Below are 16,494 nucleotides of genomic sequence, written 5' to 3'. Positions count from 1 at the left end.
AATAAAGCACCAGACTCCGACCTACAAGTGGCAGCAAGTAGCCGTTTCCTTTCTTGAGGAAAAGCTGAAGTGGAAGCGTTGGCTCACCCCTGGTAGGAGCACATTTTCAGTGGTACTCACCGGGCTCTAAGGGGTCCTCAAAGACGCCGTGTTCGTCCACCTGCTGCCCCGCCTGCACCTGATGCTCTGCAGCTGAAAGTGGGCATCATCCACCCATCTCTGGTTGCTCACGGTTGTTGATCAGCCTCTCTGCTGCCCGCTCATTGGCCTGCCTCCTCATAAGCTCTTCCACCTCGATCCTCAAAGAGTTTCCTGTCTGGGGCCATCAGAGGCTCATTTATCCGGTTTCCCTTTTTCCTTCACCAAGAAGAAAAAAGTGCAGATTTCCTTCTCACGTGGAGCAACAACCTATCACCAGCTGCCGACTCCACCTGGATGATGCCGTTTTGCTCGCCGGAGATTTTACGGGCCGGCTCATCACAGGCTCTTCAGCTGGAATGATGTTGCATCAGCAGCTCCAAACTCTCCTGTTTCCTCAGGCCAGAGGAGACGACGCTCCTACTATCCTCCCTCTGTGAGTAAAACTGACGATTAGACTCTGCTCTTTGTTCCCACCTGTGGTCTGTTCCCTTATTGTTTGTATTCATTGTCTGCATTCCCTTGTGTTGCTTGTTGTTGGGTCTGAACATACGACCCTGCTGGATTCAGACCACGAGAGACTGCAAACACAACACAAGAGCCACTGGTACGGTTTGCTTGCAAGGGGAGATTGCCTCCCAGAACTGACACAAGCTCCCTGTAGCCAACTGCAAACTCCCCTCGCAGCCTTTTATTCAGAGAACACACACTGTGAATGTGTTTGTATGTGTGTGTGTGTCTGTATACGTGACTTCCTGCTACACAACATCTGTTTACAACCATTTAACAACATCCCTATTCATAAAAGGGTCATCTCCCCCCACCCTGTATATGGCTTAACCCCCTTAATGGTCCACCATATACAAACATAGAAGAGCCCATGAAGGGCAGGAAGTGGACGTTCCTGAGCAAATAAGGAAACCAGAATCTTTACCTGGAATGTGCCTGCAGTTGAACACTATAGCTGTAGCCTCCCCCACCATCCTACATGCAGGGAGGAGAACAGAAACAAGAATATCTTCAATCATGCAGTTTAAACAAGGTTCACAATTCGAAGCACAACGATGACAATTTTTAACAAAGTCACTCCAACACTTGTCATGATCTCCCTCATCCCTCCAGCTGTGTGTTCCAGTTAGTGTTTCCTGGTTTACTTGTGATGCTTTTGTAATCAAGAACACCATAACTAGCGCAGCAGCCAGACCCTGAACTTCAGCAGGTAACTGATGAGCAGTCAGGCTGCAGCCTCCGTCTCCACCTGTTCATGCTTCTATGGTAGAATCACTGGATAGACCAAGAACAAGCTGGAGAAATTAGATCTCTTGGCTGGCCTGGGAACACCTTGATGTTCCCTTGGATAAGCTGGAGGAGGTGTAACTTCCGAGTATCCTGAGTCCTCTGAGTTATCCAGCCAAGCCCCAGCAGGGCTCCTGTCTGCCTCCAAGTCTCCAGAGAGACTCTGCCTTTGCAGCCAATCTTCAAAGCAGCCCCTCCACTGTTAGCAACACGTCCGACCTCCAGAGACGTTCTTTCATCTCCTCCGTTTTCATACTGTCCACATGTTCTGAGCCTCTTCTCCTCTCTGCTTCCGGGCCAACCCCACCATTGTTTTTGTTCTTTTACATTTCTGCTCTCTGGTTTTCATTTTAGTTCTGGGTAAAAATCTTCTTACCGACTGCTGTTACCGTCAAATCTGAGCTTCTCTTGGTCGACTCTAAATCAACATTATCCAGAACCAACAGTTTGACTATAACGATCAATAACTCGCCGGTCTCTGTTTCTTCCTCTGTGAAAAGTTTGGGTATCATCCTCGACAGTACTCTATCGTTCAGTTCACACATTAACGATGTTACTCAGTCTGCATATTTTCAATTGTGCAACATTAATCGTCTCCGTCCTTTTCTCACTCCACATGCCGCTGCCGTTCTTGTTCACAGTGTTGTTACTGCTCGGATCGATTACTGTGATTCACTTCTTTGTGGTCTTACTCAAAAATCCATTAATGAGCTTTAATGTGTCCAGAACTCTGCTGCTCGTATCATCACCAGGACCCCTTCTATAGATCTCATCACTCCCAGTTAGATATCACATCATTGTCAAAATACTTTTGTACACATTTAAGGCTGTTCATCATCTATCTCTGATGATGATCCCGTCTCGGTGTCTTAGATCTCCTTCTTCTCTCTCTCTAGCCCCGCCCCCTGTCTTGCCACCGTGGCTTTCAGCTGCTCTGCTCCTCGACTCTGGAGTTCACAACCTCCTGATTTAAGAAATATCTCTTCCTTCTCTCTCTGTAAGTCTAGACAAAAACTCACTGGTTCAAAATAGCTTATCCCACATAACCTCTCCACTCTGCTATGTTAAATTAGTTTTATGCCTTATGACTTTATGATTGTGTAAACTGCCTGCTTTTCTGTTGCTTTTATTATTCTGCTGTGTACAGTGTCCTTGAGTGTTCTTCAAATAAAATGTTGTAAAATGAAAGTGATGATGGTGGTACTCTAATGTTTCCATTACTGCCACCATCAGGCCAAACTTTGCTATGATTATAATTATTTAAAGTTGTAGTTATTCTGGGACCACTAACTTTTGTACATTTACATATTTTACACTATTTAACCGTTTTTGTTTTTAAAGAAAAGCAGAACGATGTGCAGCCAGAGTTTATTTCATCATTTAAATGAACACACTGAAGTTACAGGTTGCAGACATGGTACAGAGAGGGTGGAGCTGCCTGCAGCTGTCTGTGGTGCTGAAGCTTTCAAACATTTCATACCAACACTGACTACAACTGTGACCACAGGGGGGCAGCATAGAGCCAGAGAGTGTTAGTGTAGCTGTTCAGCCCTATAGTAAGAAACAAGAAGACTGATGAAGGGAAAGCTTCTTCCACTGGTGTAACACACAGGTTTGTATGAAGTCACACTAACTAACCAGCAGTAACCCACATTTGATCAAAGCAGGGGCAGAACTTTAATAACAGGTTATAATGTGTCATCACAGTTGTTGTCAATCCAAACACACTTTCTGATTGTTGCTGTTTATTGTAAAAGAACAACACACTTGTGGTCTGACCTAATGCTGTAGTACAACAACAACTATACAAATGTGAGCTCAGTGCAGACTATGCTGACTCACTGCAGCCTCTTGTGGTACAAAGTGGTATTACATGCGAGTACAGGCTGGCATCAGCTGGATGCTAACTTCAGTTCATATGTAGATGTGTTGAACATGACGTCAGAGATGTTTTCTTCATATTCTGTTGATGTTTTTTAGTTTTGAAATATTTCAAAGTGTCTCCAAGTTAAATGTTGAGCCTTTAATATAGCGACACTTAGAGCTCTGAAGCCGTTTTCTCTCTTTTACTATTCAACCAATAAGTTACTGAGTAAGTTATTTTATCTGTAATTAAAGTCATCAACACTTAAAGCCTTATATGAAATATTTGTTTTTCAAATCAAAATACAACTTCCATATAAAATGCAAAACTAAATATACATGACTCACATAACACAATTAACATTTAATGTCTTTCTGTCACTTTCACATACACAGAGGTTTAAAAATGTCCTTCTGATGTTCCAGCTGATCAGAACCTTTAAAATTCTTATTAATCAAACATATTTTTTGCTGAACTTTTAGAAACAAGACATTTACTGTAGTTTTAGGACCAACAGGCTGATGAATGAACCAAGTAAACCAAAGTAAAGACAAGCTGCACTTTGACTTTTATTAGAACAATAAAACTGAAGTACAACCATCAGTGCTGCCTGTGTGTGTGTTGGTTGTAAATGTGTTGCTGGACTGAAGTCTGATTAAACTTGAAGTGAGCAGGAAGCCTGTTGGAGCTGCAACAGCAGGAGGCTGACTGGAAACTTTCAGGCGAGTTGAAGTTTAAAATTACACACATTATGTTTGTTACACAGCAGACGATATTTAATATATTTAAGGGACAATTTACATTAAATGAAAGAAAAACTTGTGGTGACCAGGAACATATGCAGATGTGATCTGACAAATGTTCATTAAGGACCCATAAATGTCCATAACACCAATTCTGGGACCAATGATCAGCCTGTCCACCCGTCCCCACCTCTGACTGCTCCAACAACAAAGCACCAGTCAGTTTGTAGCGCCTCCTACTGGCAGAGGGCCCACAGTCCTGTTAACACAAAGCTCAAGGTGGGATCCTGACGTCACGTTCATTATTGAGGTGAGTCTTGTTTTTCTCTTCATGGAGGTCACACTTGTTCACACTCATCCTTCGTTTATATGTTTATGTTAAATCTACACTGACCTGTACCCCGTGCTGTGACCTACATGGCAGCCTGTGACCAGAGATGTAGCAACACGTTGCACAACGATGTTAAAATGCACAAAACATCTTCAGTTTAGAGCTGACACGTTTGGGACGTTGCAGACGATTACAGATTTTGTTCATGTGCATTTTGTCTAAAGAGTGAAACATTTCAAATCTGACACGACATCAAAATATTTATGCAAACAAATCAATCTTGTTGCTGAACTTTGAATTAATCTTTGACAGAGGTCACTGGTGGTGATTAGACTCTTATCTTCCAATATTTATTATATTGGGAAATATAATGAATATTGTAAAAATAATGAAAAAGCATTAAACTAAAATTTAATGGGTAAAAAATCATGAAAATATTTGAAGTTGAAAAACCTGAAAAACACCCAGAACTGTAGTTTTAGGACCAACAGGCTGATGAATGAACCAAGTAAAGCAAAGTAAAGACAAGCTGCACTTTGACTTTTATTAGAACAATTTGCTGGAACTACAGAGTAATGAAGTACTTCAAGGTTTTGTGTGGATGACTTCCAACCTTACTGTACAGCACAGAGCACAGAGGGACAATATATGTAATCAATATATGATGCAGAATGAACAAGTAAAGACTGTAAGCTGAGTCTGAGGCTCATGCAGGACATTTCATAGTGAGGTGTCTTTGGTTGGATTATTCAAACATTTACATCAAAGCACCAAACTCATTTCTCACAGATGAAGGGCTTTGAATAAGAATAATATGACCGTCTCCATTTCCTATTATAGTCACAGCAGGCTCCACGGTATCCAGAATCAGGATCTGACCATCCTTCTGCCCAGAACCTGTCAGAGAGATCAAATCTGATATGAAACTGGACTAAACTCATAACTATTGTCACATTCATATAAATATGCGTCTCTTTTGGAATATTTCCAATATTTGCTGTATTTCTTTCCCAGGTTTCTCGCCCACTTTCCCTCCTTTAGACTTTTCTCTGAGAATCATCATGCACACTAAAACAGCTTTCAAGCTTTGATGAATATGAAATCTTCCTGCTGTAAAAATGGAGAATAAAAAGAAGTCAGAGCTGACTTTCTGCTGTTTGAAACTGTTTTGTCAGCTGTTTACAGACATCACTTTGAAATGTGTGTCTATCAGGTCATATTTACTGAAGCTTCTTCCTTCATATGTTCTGAAGTTTTACAAACACCAAAGAAGAAGAGACAGGAATTCTCTGAAACACTTTTTGTTCTGTGAGAAAAGAAACATTACAGCACAAAAACATGAAGACAAATTGAACAAAGTGAAATGTGTCGGTCGCTGCTTTGAACATGTTTCAATCCTGATTCCTTCAAACTGACTTGTTGTAACTGAACGTCATCACAGACTGCAGATGAAGAGAGTTCAAGCACAGCTGTTCATTCAAAGGAGGATTTCTGCTTTTCTTTACATTCAGTTTGTGGGGCTGTTGGAAAATAGCTCAGCTCATGTATTGCTGATCTATCTTCCAAAACATCAGTGTTTCACTTCTAAATAATAACTCTGGAATAGAAACAAACTAATGTCTCACCTTTCTGTCAGCGCTGATCCGTCCACCCATTCCCATTTAGATCCTCCTGATGTCTGGTTGGATCTCAGACCAATCCAAGAGAATCCTCTGAAATTACTGACAAATTCCTGTTTGGGAAGAGACACAAATATTGTCTCCAGTCATGATTCAGCACTTCTGTTGTAGTGACATCATCTTGTGAACATGTCTGAAGGAAGAATAACTGTGATGAAACTTTTCTTCCATTGTGCAGAAATCAGAAAGAGCCAAAGAATCAATGAATATCAGCTCCTCCTGTAGCTCAGTCAGTGTTGCAGTGGAATCAGTGTTAACAAATCATTTGATTCAGTTGGATTGAATCAGAAAAATAATCTGGATTATGAGGATTTCTCTCATTTTATAACATTTCTGTGTAAATTAAATGTTTGTCAAATGTGTAAAAACTTTACGTTTGAATGTGTCTGCAACAAAAAAGGAGAATCCAAGAAATCCATCAGAGTGGAGACAGGAAGCAGGTCACAGACTGACAGCAGGTCAAAAACACAAGTAACAGATGACTGTCAGCTCCATCAAAGATCACACAGACATGAACAAACACACCCACCTGTTCCTCTTTGCTGTTTATCATCACCAGATCAGCTCCTTTATCCTGACAGGCTCTCCTGCTGTCAGACCAAGTTTTGTTCTCAGTGGATTTAAAGTAAAACTTGCTTCCAAATCTCGTCCATCCTTCAGGACACTTCCCTTAAAGTCAAACACATGTTTTAAAGTCAGACTTTGTGTCCTGTTGTATCACATTAATCTTTGGTTCCTGTCATTTTCCCTGTAAATGCTTCATTTAAACTCAGGTTTTCTCTCTTATTCATAATGAACTGAAACTTACATTTATACAGAGAAACTGTTACACAGCATCAAACATGTAGGATTCAAAACAAAGACACAATCAGGTTATCACTGTGTAACACTGATGTTTTCTATCAGTTATTCAAACTTTATTACCTTCTATCTTCTCCTTCAGCTTCTTCACTTCTTCCTGTAACTGACTGTTGAGTCGTTTTGTCTCTATAGAAAAAAACATGTTAAAAAATGTAAATATAAATTTTATCTGACATTAGTATTTTCTTGTTAATTTTAAATACTTTCTTACCTTGATGTTCAGTCTGTAGCTCGTTGTAACTGTGGTTCAGTTTATTGTGTTTGAAGTGAAGTTTGTTGAATTCACTCTTGTTCAAAGCATCTGAAATATTTCAGTGAAATCAAAATAAAATAAAATAAAATAAAATGAGTGAAACATTGAACAGAAATAATCTTCTTCCTCTGCTTTGTCAAATATCAATAAGAGTCAGAAACTTGCAGCCATTGTTCTTTAACATGTCCTGTGGGTGGAGGTGTTAGAACTACAGGAAATCTGATGAGCTAAATACGTATCAACTGTGAACAAAAACCACTGACAAGATTCAGAATAATTGTGCTTCAGTGTGGAGGAAGAAGGTGAAGAGTCAAACAGCATTTCTACACCTGTAGTCAGAGATGTTATCTACATGCTTTGAAAGAATAGATTCTGACTCATGTGACATGTGCCTGTTCTCACTGAAAATATGTCTTTTTACATTCAGTCAAAGCTGCTCTGAGGCTTCAACACTTCCTCTTTCTGCTTATTTATAATTAATAAATGTTTCTTCCTGCAGCTTCCAGGAACTTCCTGCTTTCAGACGTCCTTTTGCAGGCGTCTCTGTTCTCACATCATAGATTTGTGATGTTTCTGCTGATCCAGCATTAAGTCTGTCACAGCTCCACCAGGAGCTAAAGGTCAGCTGAAGATCATCAACTGATTTAAAACATAGAATCAAACCACCTTAAAATCCAAACATCAGCAGCTGCTGGGAGTTTTCTCTGTGTTGTTGTTTTTGTTATTGTGGAGTCTTTACCTGATAATATAAAGAACCTCGAGGCAACTGTTGTTGTGATTTGATGTAATAAAAAAAGATTAATTGATATATCCCAGCAGATGAATGGAGCTAACATTAGCTTGTTAGCTACCTGCTTAATACACCAAGTGAACTAACTAGTCGCACAATGACAGACGGCCACTGTCTAACATAGTGTGGCTGCACCTGCATCAGTCTGCAGCAGATGCTGCTGCCTGTCTGCTTTGTTGATGTAATCACAGAATCAGCGTGTTGAGTGAAGAGTTTGAAGGAACAACAAGAACATTCACTCCACAACACACACAAGATATGAGCCAGGAATCATGCACACAGACACACACCTGCTAATCAGTGCTAAGTAACAGACTCATGAAATACTAGAAGCTCAGTCAGCAAAACCAACGTGTTGGTCAGGCTGTACCACACAGCAGCTCATATTATTGATCAGAGAATTCCATTTAAAATGCCACCGTGCAGTTTTTATGAAGAGGAAACTATCCTTAGAGACCAAAACTCATTTGGTCCTGAATGGAAACATGTTTTTACTGCAGCAAAGGTGCTCATTTTAACATGGGAGTCTGTGGGGACTGACTCACTTTCAGCATCAGCCTCCAGTGGTCATTAAAGGAACTGCAGTGTTTGCTGCTTCTGTGTTGGCTTCATGTACTTCCTGTATTTGCTGTGGCAGAAGGACACGTTCTGGTTGTGAAGCTGCATGTTTGTTGGCTGCTGGGATTCAGTATCAGTCATACATTCATTTGCAGGAGAAGTTCAGAGGTTGTATCTTATCTTACAGCATATGGACAGGATGATGATCCCAGCTAACATCAGGAGGCACAGCACTCTTAGACCCAGTGTAGCACATCTGAAAGAGCCCTTCAGGACTGAAGGAGGATTCAGAGTCTGTGGTCCTGTTAGAAAGCAGTGTGGATGTTGGTTTGTGCTTATTTCCTGTCAGTCTGTGGTTAACAGACCTGTGGTTGTGGTTGTATCAGCTTAACGTCAAAAAAGGGTCGGTTGCCAAAAAACAAAGGAAATATAACATCTGCGCTGTGACTGAAAGAAGTTCCTGTTAATCAATAAGTGACTTACAAACTATTGTGGGAAAGAATTTAAATTAAAAAGGTTCATACAGCAAATGGAGAAACAGATGTTTGGTGGGCTGCAGTAATTTGGCATTAAAAGCTGACTGTAACAAACTGGAAGTACATTTAGATTCATAATTGACTTACCTCCTTCCTGTGACTGAAAATGATCATAACTATCTCTCATCTCATCTGCACTCTCGTAGATATCCACCTCCCTCTGCTCCCACTCTGCTCCGTCCTCCTTTCTGCTGTATCTCACCTTCTTTGATAGATCTGGTTTGGCATAAATATCTGAGGACATCGTGAGAGGACGGAGACGCTGAGCAGGAGTTTAAGCTGTACTCAGAGCCTGCAGTACTGACCCTGGTAGATATCGAGCTGTTTTATTCTTGTCCAGCCTTCTGTCTGCTTTCAGGCAGGAAGAAGCTTTGAGGAAGTGGCAGCGTGTAAGGAAACACAGACCCTGTGATTAATTTGCATAAAAATGTCTTAACTGCATTTTGTGTTTCTCTTAACTACAGATAAAACTCTGTGTTGTACAATATGTGTACTTTGTTGAGCTTTTGACTGAGTTTGCATAAAGCAGAAAATGTATAAACTCTTCTTTTTCTAAAGACGTTGAACGTTCACACATAAAAGCACAAACACAGTCACACCTCAGTGTCACAGTTGGTTCGACCCAGGAAATGTTATTTTGTCAGTTACAGTTTGTTTTCTTTCTGTTGCCTTATAGAGAAACAAACTGTTGAACTGTTGAGGTTCATCCAGTCGATGTGGAAAGTTTGAACCACGTCTCAAACACTCTTTAAATGAACAACAATTAAATTTAGCTTCACTGCTGACCGAAGATTTTAAAGTTTTTTAAACTGTAACTTTTCCTTTCATTTCTACATTTTGCACTTTCAGGAAAACTGATGCAGTTCATTTTTTTTCTCGTGTGTTCTTTGATTTGATTTTCAAAGGAATACAGAAGTACTTGTGTGAAAAAGTGTCCAACATAAGGAGGAAAAGTTTTTTGAAATTACAGTGCACTTAAATGTTGCACATCTTACTGTGAGGTCACCAGGAAATACTCCTTGTTGTTGGGCCGTCCTGGTTAACACACCTCTGCAACATTACATGAGAGTCGGGTACTCGGCCTCTGGATTTGTAAATCTGGGCTGGTGGGTTCAAACACTCCTCAGCCTCCCTGAGAAGGTTTATGTCAGAATATTGAAGGAGAAACTCCATCCAATTGTGAAATCTCAAATTCAGAGCAACAATGTGGTTTCCATCCTGGTCATGCAGCACTGGACGAGCTCTTCATTCTCTCCAGGATGTGTGGGAGTGATGAGCCCAGCTGGAGCTCCTCCACACTGAAAGCACCTGACTAGGATTACACCTGTGTGCTACTTAGGTGTTGGAGGTTTGTCCAACTGGAGGACACACGTTGTCTTAATCATTCAATTCAGTTTTACTTCTACAGCTCCAAATCACAGCAACAGCCTCAAGGTGCTTTATGTTGTGAGGTCGACCCTACAATAACATTACAGTAACAAGTTTGCTGTTTGTGTGTTTTCCAGTGAAGTAGGAGAAACACAGCAGTGTGGGAACAGGAACTAAACACAATCAGGTCTGCAGCATCAAATCATTTCACTTCTAATGTTCAAAATCAAACATCTAACATATTGGAATCAAATTCCTCACAGCGTGTCATGATTCCCACCACAATCAGCAGATACAGCACTCCCAGGTTCACTTCAAAAGCTCTGAACCAGCTTCTTCTCACAGCTGGAAGCTTCTTCTCGGTGTGAACATCTACAAAGATAAAACAAAAAGTCCATTTATGAAGCACTAATGAGAGACTTTGGAGCTTTTTATTAATCCTCACTGTAGGAATGATCCCAGTAGAAAGTAAATCAGATTTACCAAACAAATCAGTCAAGTTTGTTAAAAAGTTACAGGAACTCAAACAAGGACAAAGTAACATTAGTCCATTCCAGCTGTTGTGATCGGTCGATGCATTTCTGGCCACTTCTTGGTCGCAGCTTTTGAATAGATCAGTGAGAGAAAAACAATCCTCCTCTCAATATAAGGACTAAATGAGCAAAACTATCCTGATGGACGTGAGGGAACGTAGAAAGAAGTGTAGAAACCTGAGGGACAAATATGGAGGAGAGTCCCAGAATATTAGTTTCTATGACGATCATCTGCACGCGGGTCAGAGCTGTGAGGAAAGTGTAATGCTGAGGAACTGTCAGCGGTAGTGTCGTGGATGAGAGAAGGAGGACCCAAACGCTGGACTCACAGGCAGGTAGGTGAAGGTGGATGTTTATTGCCGAAGGAGCGAGCAAACAGTACAGAGGGAGGAAATGGCTGGCTGGCTGGCTGGCTGAATGAATGAATGAATGAATGACCAAAAGACTGACTGACTGAACATACAGACGACATCAGACTTACATCATCAATGACCCGACACTGAATGGGTAGAACAGAGGGCTTAAATACACAGGCTGGTGATAATGATGATAATGAGGGACCGGTGAGTACACAGCTGAACATAATGAACTAATGATAATGGGAAGAGGACTGAACATAATACACACAGACCAAGGCTAACACAATAAAACAGGAAGTGGAACAGGCAGTAGATAAACAGTGAGTGTGAACTGAAAACACTGGGTCACCGACCCAGGAACCCTGACAGGACCCTCCCCCCAAAGGCCGGCACCCGACGGCCAAACGAAAAAGAACCAGAACAGGGCGGGCGGAGGGGGCCCAGGACGGAGGGACGGAGGCCACACAGAGACAGTTCGGGTGGGTGGCCACGTGGCCCGAGGCCGAGACGAGACAGTTCAGGTGGGCGGCCACGTGGAAGGCAGCAGCGACCACTGAGCCGGTCCGGTGGGCGGCTGCGGCGGTCGAGACGAGACTGTTCCGGTGGACCGACCGTGCGGAAGGCAACGGCGGCCACTCAGGCGAAGGCGGTCCGGGGGCCGGCCGCGCGGAAGGCAGCAGCGGCGGCGAAGGAGACGACGGAGCAGTTCAGGGGGCCGGCCGCGCGGAAGGCAGCGGCGGCGGCTCTCCAGTGTTAGGCGTGCTGGCCATGGCCCGGTGGGCACAGGACCAGACGAGGACGAAGGCTCTGAGGCTGGAGCCAGACCAGGCGGAGCAGAAGCTGAGGCAGAGGCCGGACCGGGCGTGGGTGCAGCTGAGGCAGAGGCCGGACCGGGCGTGGGTGCAGCTGAGGCAGAGGCCGGACCAGGCGAAGCTGAAGCCTCTGGCTGGAGACAGGCCGGGCCAGCGGGTGCGGAAACCCCTGGCTGAGGAGCAGGAGAGCTCACAGCTGGCTCTGGGTGCTGTGGCTGCAGGTCCGGGAACCGAACAGGATGGTGGACAGGCGACTGGGAAACAGGAGGCGACTGGGGGACTGGAGCGACTGGGAAACAGGAGGCGACTGGGAAACAGGAGGCGACTGGGAAACAGGAGGCGACTGGGAAACAGGAGGCGACTGGGAAACAGGAGGCGACTGGACTGGGGGACAGGAGCAGACTGGACTGGAGGACAGGAGGAGACTGAGCTACAGGAGGTGACTGGAGGACAGGAGGAGACTGAGCTACAGGAGGTGACTGGAGGACAGGAGGAGACTGAGCTACAGGAGGAGACTGGAGGACAGGAGGAGACTGAGCTACAGGAGGAGACTGGAGGACAGGAGGAGACTGAGCTACAGGAGGTGACTGGACTAGAGGTGAGTGAACTGACTGGAGGGAAAGCTGAACAGCAGGTGAGGGAACCGACTGGAGTGGAGATGCTAAGGGAGGAACAGAGGCAGGCGTGGCTGACGACGGAGCTGAGGTTGGTGTGGCTGATGGCTGAGCTACAGACTGGGCTAGACGGGGAGATAAGGCTACGGCCTGGGCTAGTAAAGCTGGTGCCTGAGCAGGGGACACTTCAGCCAGCCTAACCAGGGATAAAGCTAGTGCGTGAAAGGCTGGATCAGGTGGTGGATGAAGTGGTGGACTGATTGGCTCTTCCGTGCCTCCAGAGCGTGAGGGCACTGGCTGGAGAGCCTCAGCTGAGTCTCTAGGGGGGTCAGGCCAGATCCTGGCCGCCCTCAGCCTAGGCGCTGGGACAGGCACGGGAGGTGGCTGGACACCAGTCACCCCCACCCGAGGAACAGAGGTGGGTGTGGAGGTATACGGGGTCACAGCTGCCCTCGTCCTGGGTGCGGGCGTCGGCTGACTGACAGGAGTGGAAATGATGACTGGGTGATGATACTGACAGGTGTATCTGGCTTTATTCTGGTCCTTCTGCCACCACTATTTACAGTCTTTGACTGAACAGTCTTTGGGGGAGCAGAGCAGAAAAAAATCTTTCCAGTCCACTTCATCCTCTAGGAGGGAAACATCCCATGAATCAGAAAAGGGTCTATTGTGTGTTTTAAGTGGATAATCAGACGGTGAGTGCGAAAAACAGTCACTGGAGCTCACCATCGGGAGATGCTGGAAATGGTCCTTGTTATGGCGACGTGTGCGCCGCTTTCTCCGTGAAGAGGCAGTGGGCGGGGTACACAGCCGAGCCTCTGGCACGGGAGCCTCCATTGAGCCGAGGTGGGAGGCGGAGCCACCGTGCCATGGCGAGGTTGAAGGTCCGGTGAGTAAAATGGCTGGCGGGCGAGCGAGGAGCGTAGCAGCGGAAGAGCGAGCGGCCGAAGCCTGGCCTGTGACGCCCACTCTCCGCGGCGAATGCTCCGATGCAGGTGAGGCAGCAGGTGGAGGACCGCGGCGTCTCCGAGGCCCGCCCAGAGCCAGGCGAGTCCCCTCAAAGACGTGCTCCCTCTCTGAGAAGAGCCGCTGTTTCCACCTGAGCTTCTCCGCCCAAATGGAGAGCGCTGCGTCCTGCCGCTCGAAAAGGTCCGAGTCCGCTGGGTCCACAACGCGTGGTCGGGTCATTCTGTCAGCGGTAGTGTCGTGGATGAGAGAAGGAGGACCCAAACGCTGGACTCACAGGCAGGTAGGTGAAGGTGGATGTTTATTGCCGAAGGAGCGAGCAAACAGTACAGAGAGAGGAAATGGCTGGCTGGCTGAATGAATGAATGAATGAATGAATGACTGACTGACTGACTGACTGAACATACAGCCGCCATCAGACTTACATCATCAATGACCCGACACTGAATGGGTAGAACAGAGGGCTTAAATACACAGGCTGGTGATAATGATGATAATGAGGGACCGGTGAGTACACAGCTGAACATAATGAACTAATGATAATGGGAAGAGGACTGAACATAATACACACAGACCAAGGCTAACACAATAAAACAGGAAGTGGAACAGGCAGTAGATAAACAGTGAGTGTGAACTGAAAACACTGGGTCACCGACCCAGGAACCCTGACAGGAACAACCATGAACTGTGGAAACTTTAAAGCTGATTTATAACAGAGTGGTGCTGGGTGTGTGTTACTCTGTGTTTGTGCTTCAGTTACACTCAGTTAGCTTTCTGCTAGCTGTTTCCATCAGTTTGCTTCTCTCCTCTCTACACTCACTCATACTGCATTTTGATGCAGCTGAACTCACAATGAATCTGCATCTTTCTGTTCCTGTTGTCAGACCACAGAACAACTATGACCTACTGATTTAAACGTGCTGCATTAACTGCAGGGGGAAGCTGCTAACACACTGCAGCTGCATACCAAGCTGCTGCTCTGCACCTCTGAAAGACGCATTTTTGGAAGCACAACATTGTCGGACAAACTCGACATTCACATATGTTTAAAACAATGACTGTGTGGACAATCTGGCTGTATTTACAGTCATGTTATCACTTGGAGAGGAAGCAGAAAGAGCTGTGCTGCTCCTATTGGCTGCTTCTCTCTGCCACTCACAGACCTCTTCCTGAAAGCAGAGCAGCAGCTGAACCAGTTGGACTTGAAGCCACAGACACTGAAACAGTCAGACGGTTAGAAACGGAGCTCCTAACTGGGAGTAAACAGGCCCAGTGCAACAAATGATCTGTGTGCCAGTTTGGACTGGAAACATATTCTGGGCACATGTGACACGAACACTAATATGTCTTAAAGTGGTCGGATATCAGAGCTTTAAAAGACACTGAACAACACTTTCATCACCAACATTTTCTTTGGTTTGGTCACTTTGATGATTTCCTGCTTACCAGCTTCTTGTAGGCCAACGTCAGGGTGCTGCTCTCCATCATCTAACACCTCCACCTCACTCTGCTCTCTCACTCCTCCATCCTCCTGGGACCCTCTGCTGTATTTCACCCTGAAATCTTCAACACTTTGAATTTCTGTAGACATTTTGAGCTGAAAGATCTTTGAGCAGCTTCACCGTCTGTCTGTGTCTTTAAGTCCGACAGCTTTGAAGAGAAAACAAAGAGGAAGTAAAACAGGACGAGTCACAGTTCTTCTGACACGTCAGGAGGCGTCAAACTGTCAGTTATGTACAAATGAAAACAACATTCAACAAGATCTGAAGTTCAGTTACAAGAATGTAAAACACTGAAAGAAGTTTTGTTTTTAATATTTTCTATCACAGAGATAATAAGCTTTAACTCAGCAGCTGCAGTATGTTTATAATAACACGGCTTTGTTAGACGCTGCCTTCTACAAACTGTAAGTACATCGAAGCAGCAGAGAGAAGAAGTGTTTGTGACACAGGAAATATGTCAGAGTGAACTATTTATTTTTACCAGCACAGAAACTAACAGGGCAGCGTGGTGCTGCAGTGGTGAGCACCATCACTTCTCAGAAAGAGAGTTCCTGTTTTGGGTGGAGTCTTTCTGTGTGGAGGCTCATGGTCCTGGTCTGTGAGCCAGCGTTTGTGTTTGACATCTGATTCTGGTTCATTTCATGTTCTGAGGTGAAGTTTTGGTCATGATTGTTGTGTCTCTGTTTGTGTCCCAGGTCTTAGTTTGTTATCTAGCCTCAGGTTTTGTGTTATCATCCCCCCTCTGTGTCCCCGCCCTCTTCCTGTGTTAGTATCTCTCTGTGAAGTCAGTCTTGTCTCCATGCTGATTGGCCTGTTCCCCAGTCGTGTCTCTGTTTCTCTCCCTCCCTCTGTTCCCTGTGTTCAGTCAGTCTGTGTCTCAGTGTGTGTTTCTGCTGTTTCCTGTTTTACTCTGACAGTCTCTCGTCCTGTGTGCATCTTGTTTAGTTTTGCTTCCTGGTCTCGTTAGTTTGATTATGTTCAGCTTTGTTCCCACCTGTGATCTGTTCCCTTGTGTTTCTTCTCACAGCCTCCTTCATTCCCTCCAGCTGTGTGTTCGTCTGTTTAGTATTTCTTGGTCTAGTTATGGTGTTTTGTAATCAGTAATAAATTGTCTTTAAGTTTGGTTTCTGTCTCCGACTCCCACATTTTATCTGCTATCCTGCCTTGCCTCACACAGCGGTACATGACAGGAGATCTCGAGCACTAAAATAAAGCAGCAGACTCCGACCTACAAGTGGCAGCAAGTAGCCGTTTCCTTTTCTTGAGGAAAAGCTGAAGTGGAAGCGTTGGC

General features: G+C 44.6%; 1 protein-coding gene across 3 annotated transcripts; it reads right to left on the bottom strand.

The window, feature by feature from the left end:
* Positions 1–4,902: 4,902 nt before the first annotated feature.
* On the bottom strand, positions 4,903–15,353 carry LOC112430713 (CD209 antigen-like protein C). Of its 3 annotated transcripts, XM_076879318.1 has the most exons (8): positions 9,355–10,672; positions 9,137–9,283; positions 8,699–8,815; positions 7,124–7,213; positions 6,976–7,038; positions 6,581–6,720; positions 5,998–6,104; positions 4,903–5,269 (listed from the first exon to the last, which is right to left on the bottom strand). In XM_076879318.1, the coding sequence occupies exons 2-8, from the start codon at positions 9,174–9,176 to the stop codon at positions 5,149–5,151; spliced, it is 678 nt and encodes a 225-aa protein (XP_076735433.1). In that variant the 5' UTR covers positions 9,177–9,283; positions 9,355–10,672; the 3' UTR covers positions 4,903–5,148. The 3 variants fall into 3 exon arrangements, with proteins under 3 accessions (XP_076735433.1, XP_076735432.1, XP_076735431.1); XM_076879317.1 differs by lacking the exons at positions 8,699–8,815; positions 9,137–9,283; positions 9,355–10,672 and adding exons at positions 10,679–10,789; positions 15,148–15,353; XM_076879316.1 differs by having other exon boundaries at positions 9,137–10,672.
* Positions 15,354–16,494: the final 1,141 nt, after the last annotated feature.

This window comes from Maylandia zebra, linkage group LG22, assembly GCF_041146795.1.
Source record: "Maylandia zebra isolate NMK-2024a linkage group LG22, Mzebra_GT3a, whole genome shotgun sequence".
Lineage (NCBI taxonomy): Eukaryota > Metazoa > Chordata > Actinopteri > Cichliformes > Cichlidae > Maylandia > Maylandia zebra.
This window is presented reverse-complemented; position numbering and strand designations above follow the sequence as displayed.

Coding starts and splice junctions, on each gene's coding strand:
- LOC112430713 (XM_076879316.1), bottom strand. CDS start 9,293: ATGTCCTCAGATATTTATGCCAAACCAGATCTATCAAAGAAGGTGAGA. Junction 7,039..7,123: donor GCTACAGACTGAACATCAAG/GTAAGAAAGTAT, acceptor TTTTTTCTATAG/AGACAAAACGACTCAACAGT. Junction 5,270..5,997: donor GGATCAGCGCTGACAGAAAG/GTGAGACATTAG, acceptor TCTCTCTGACAG/GTTCTGGGCAGAAGGATGGT.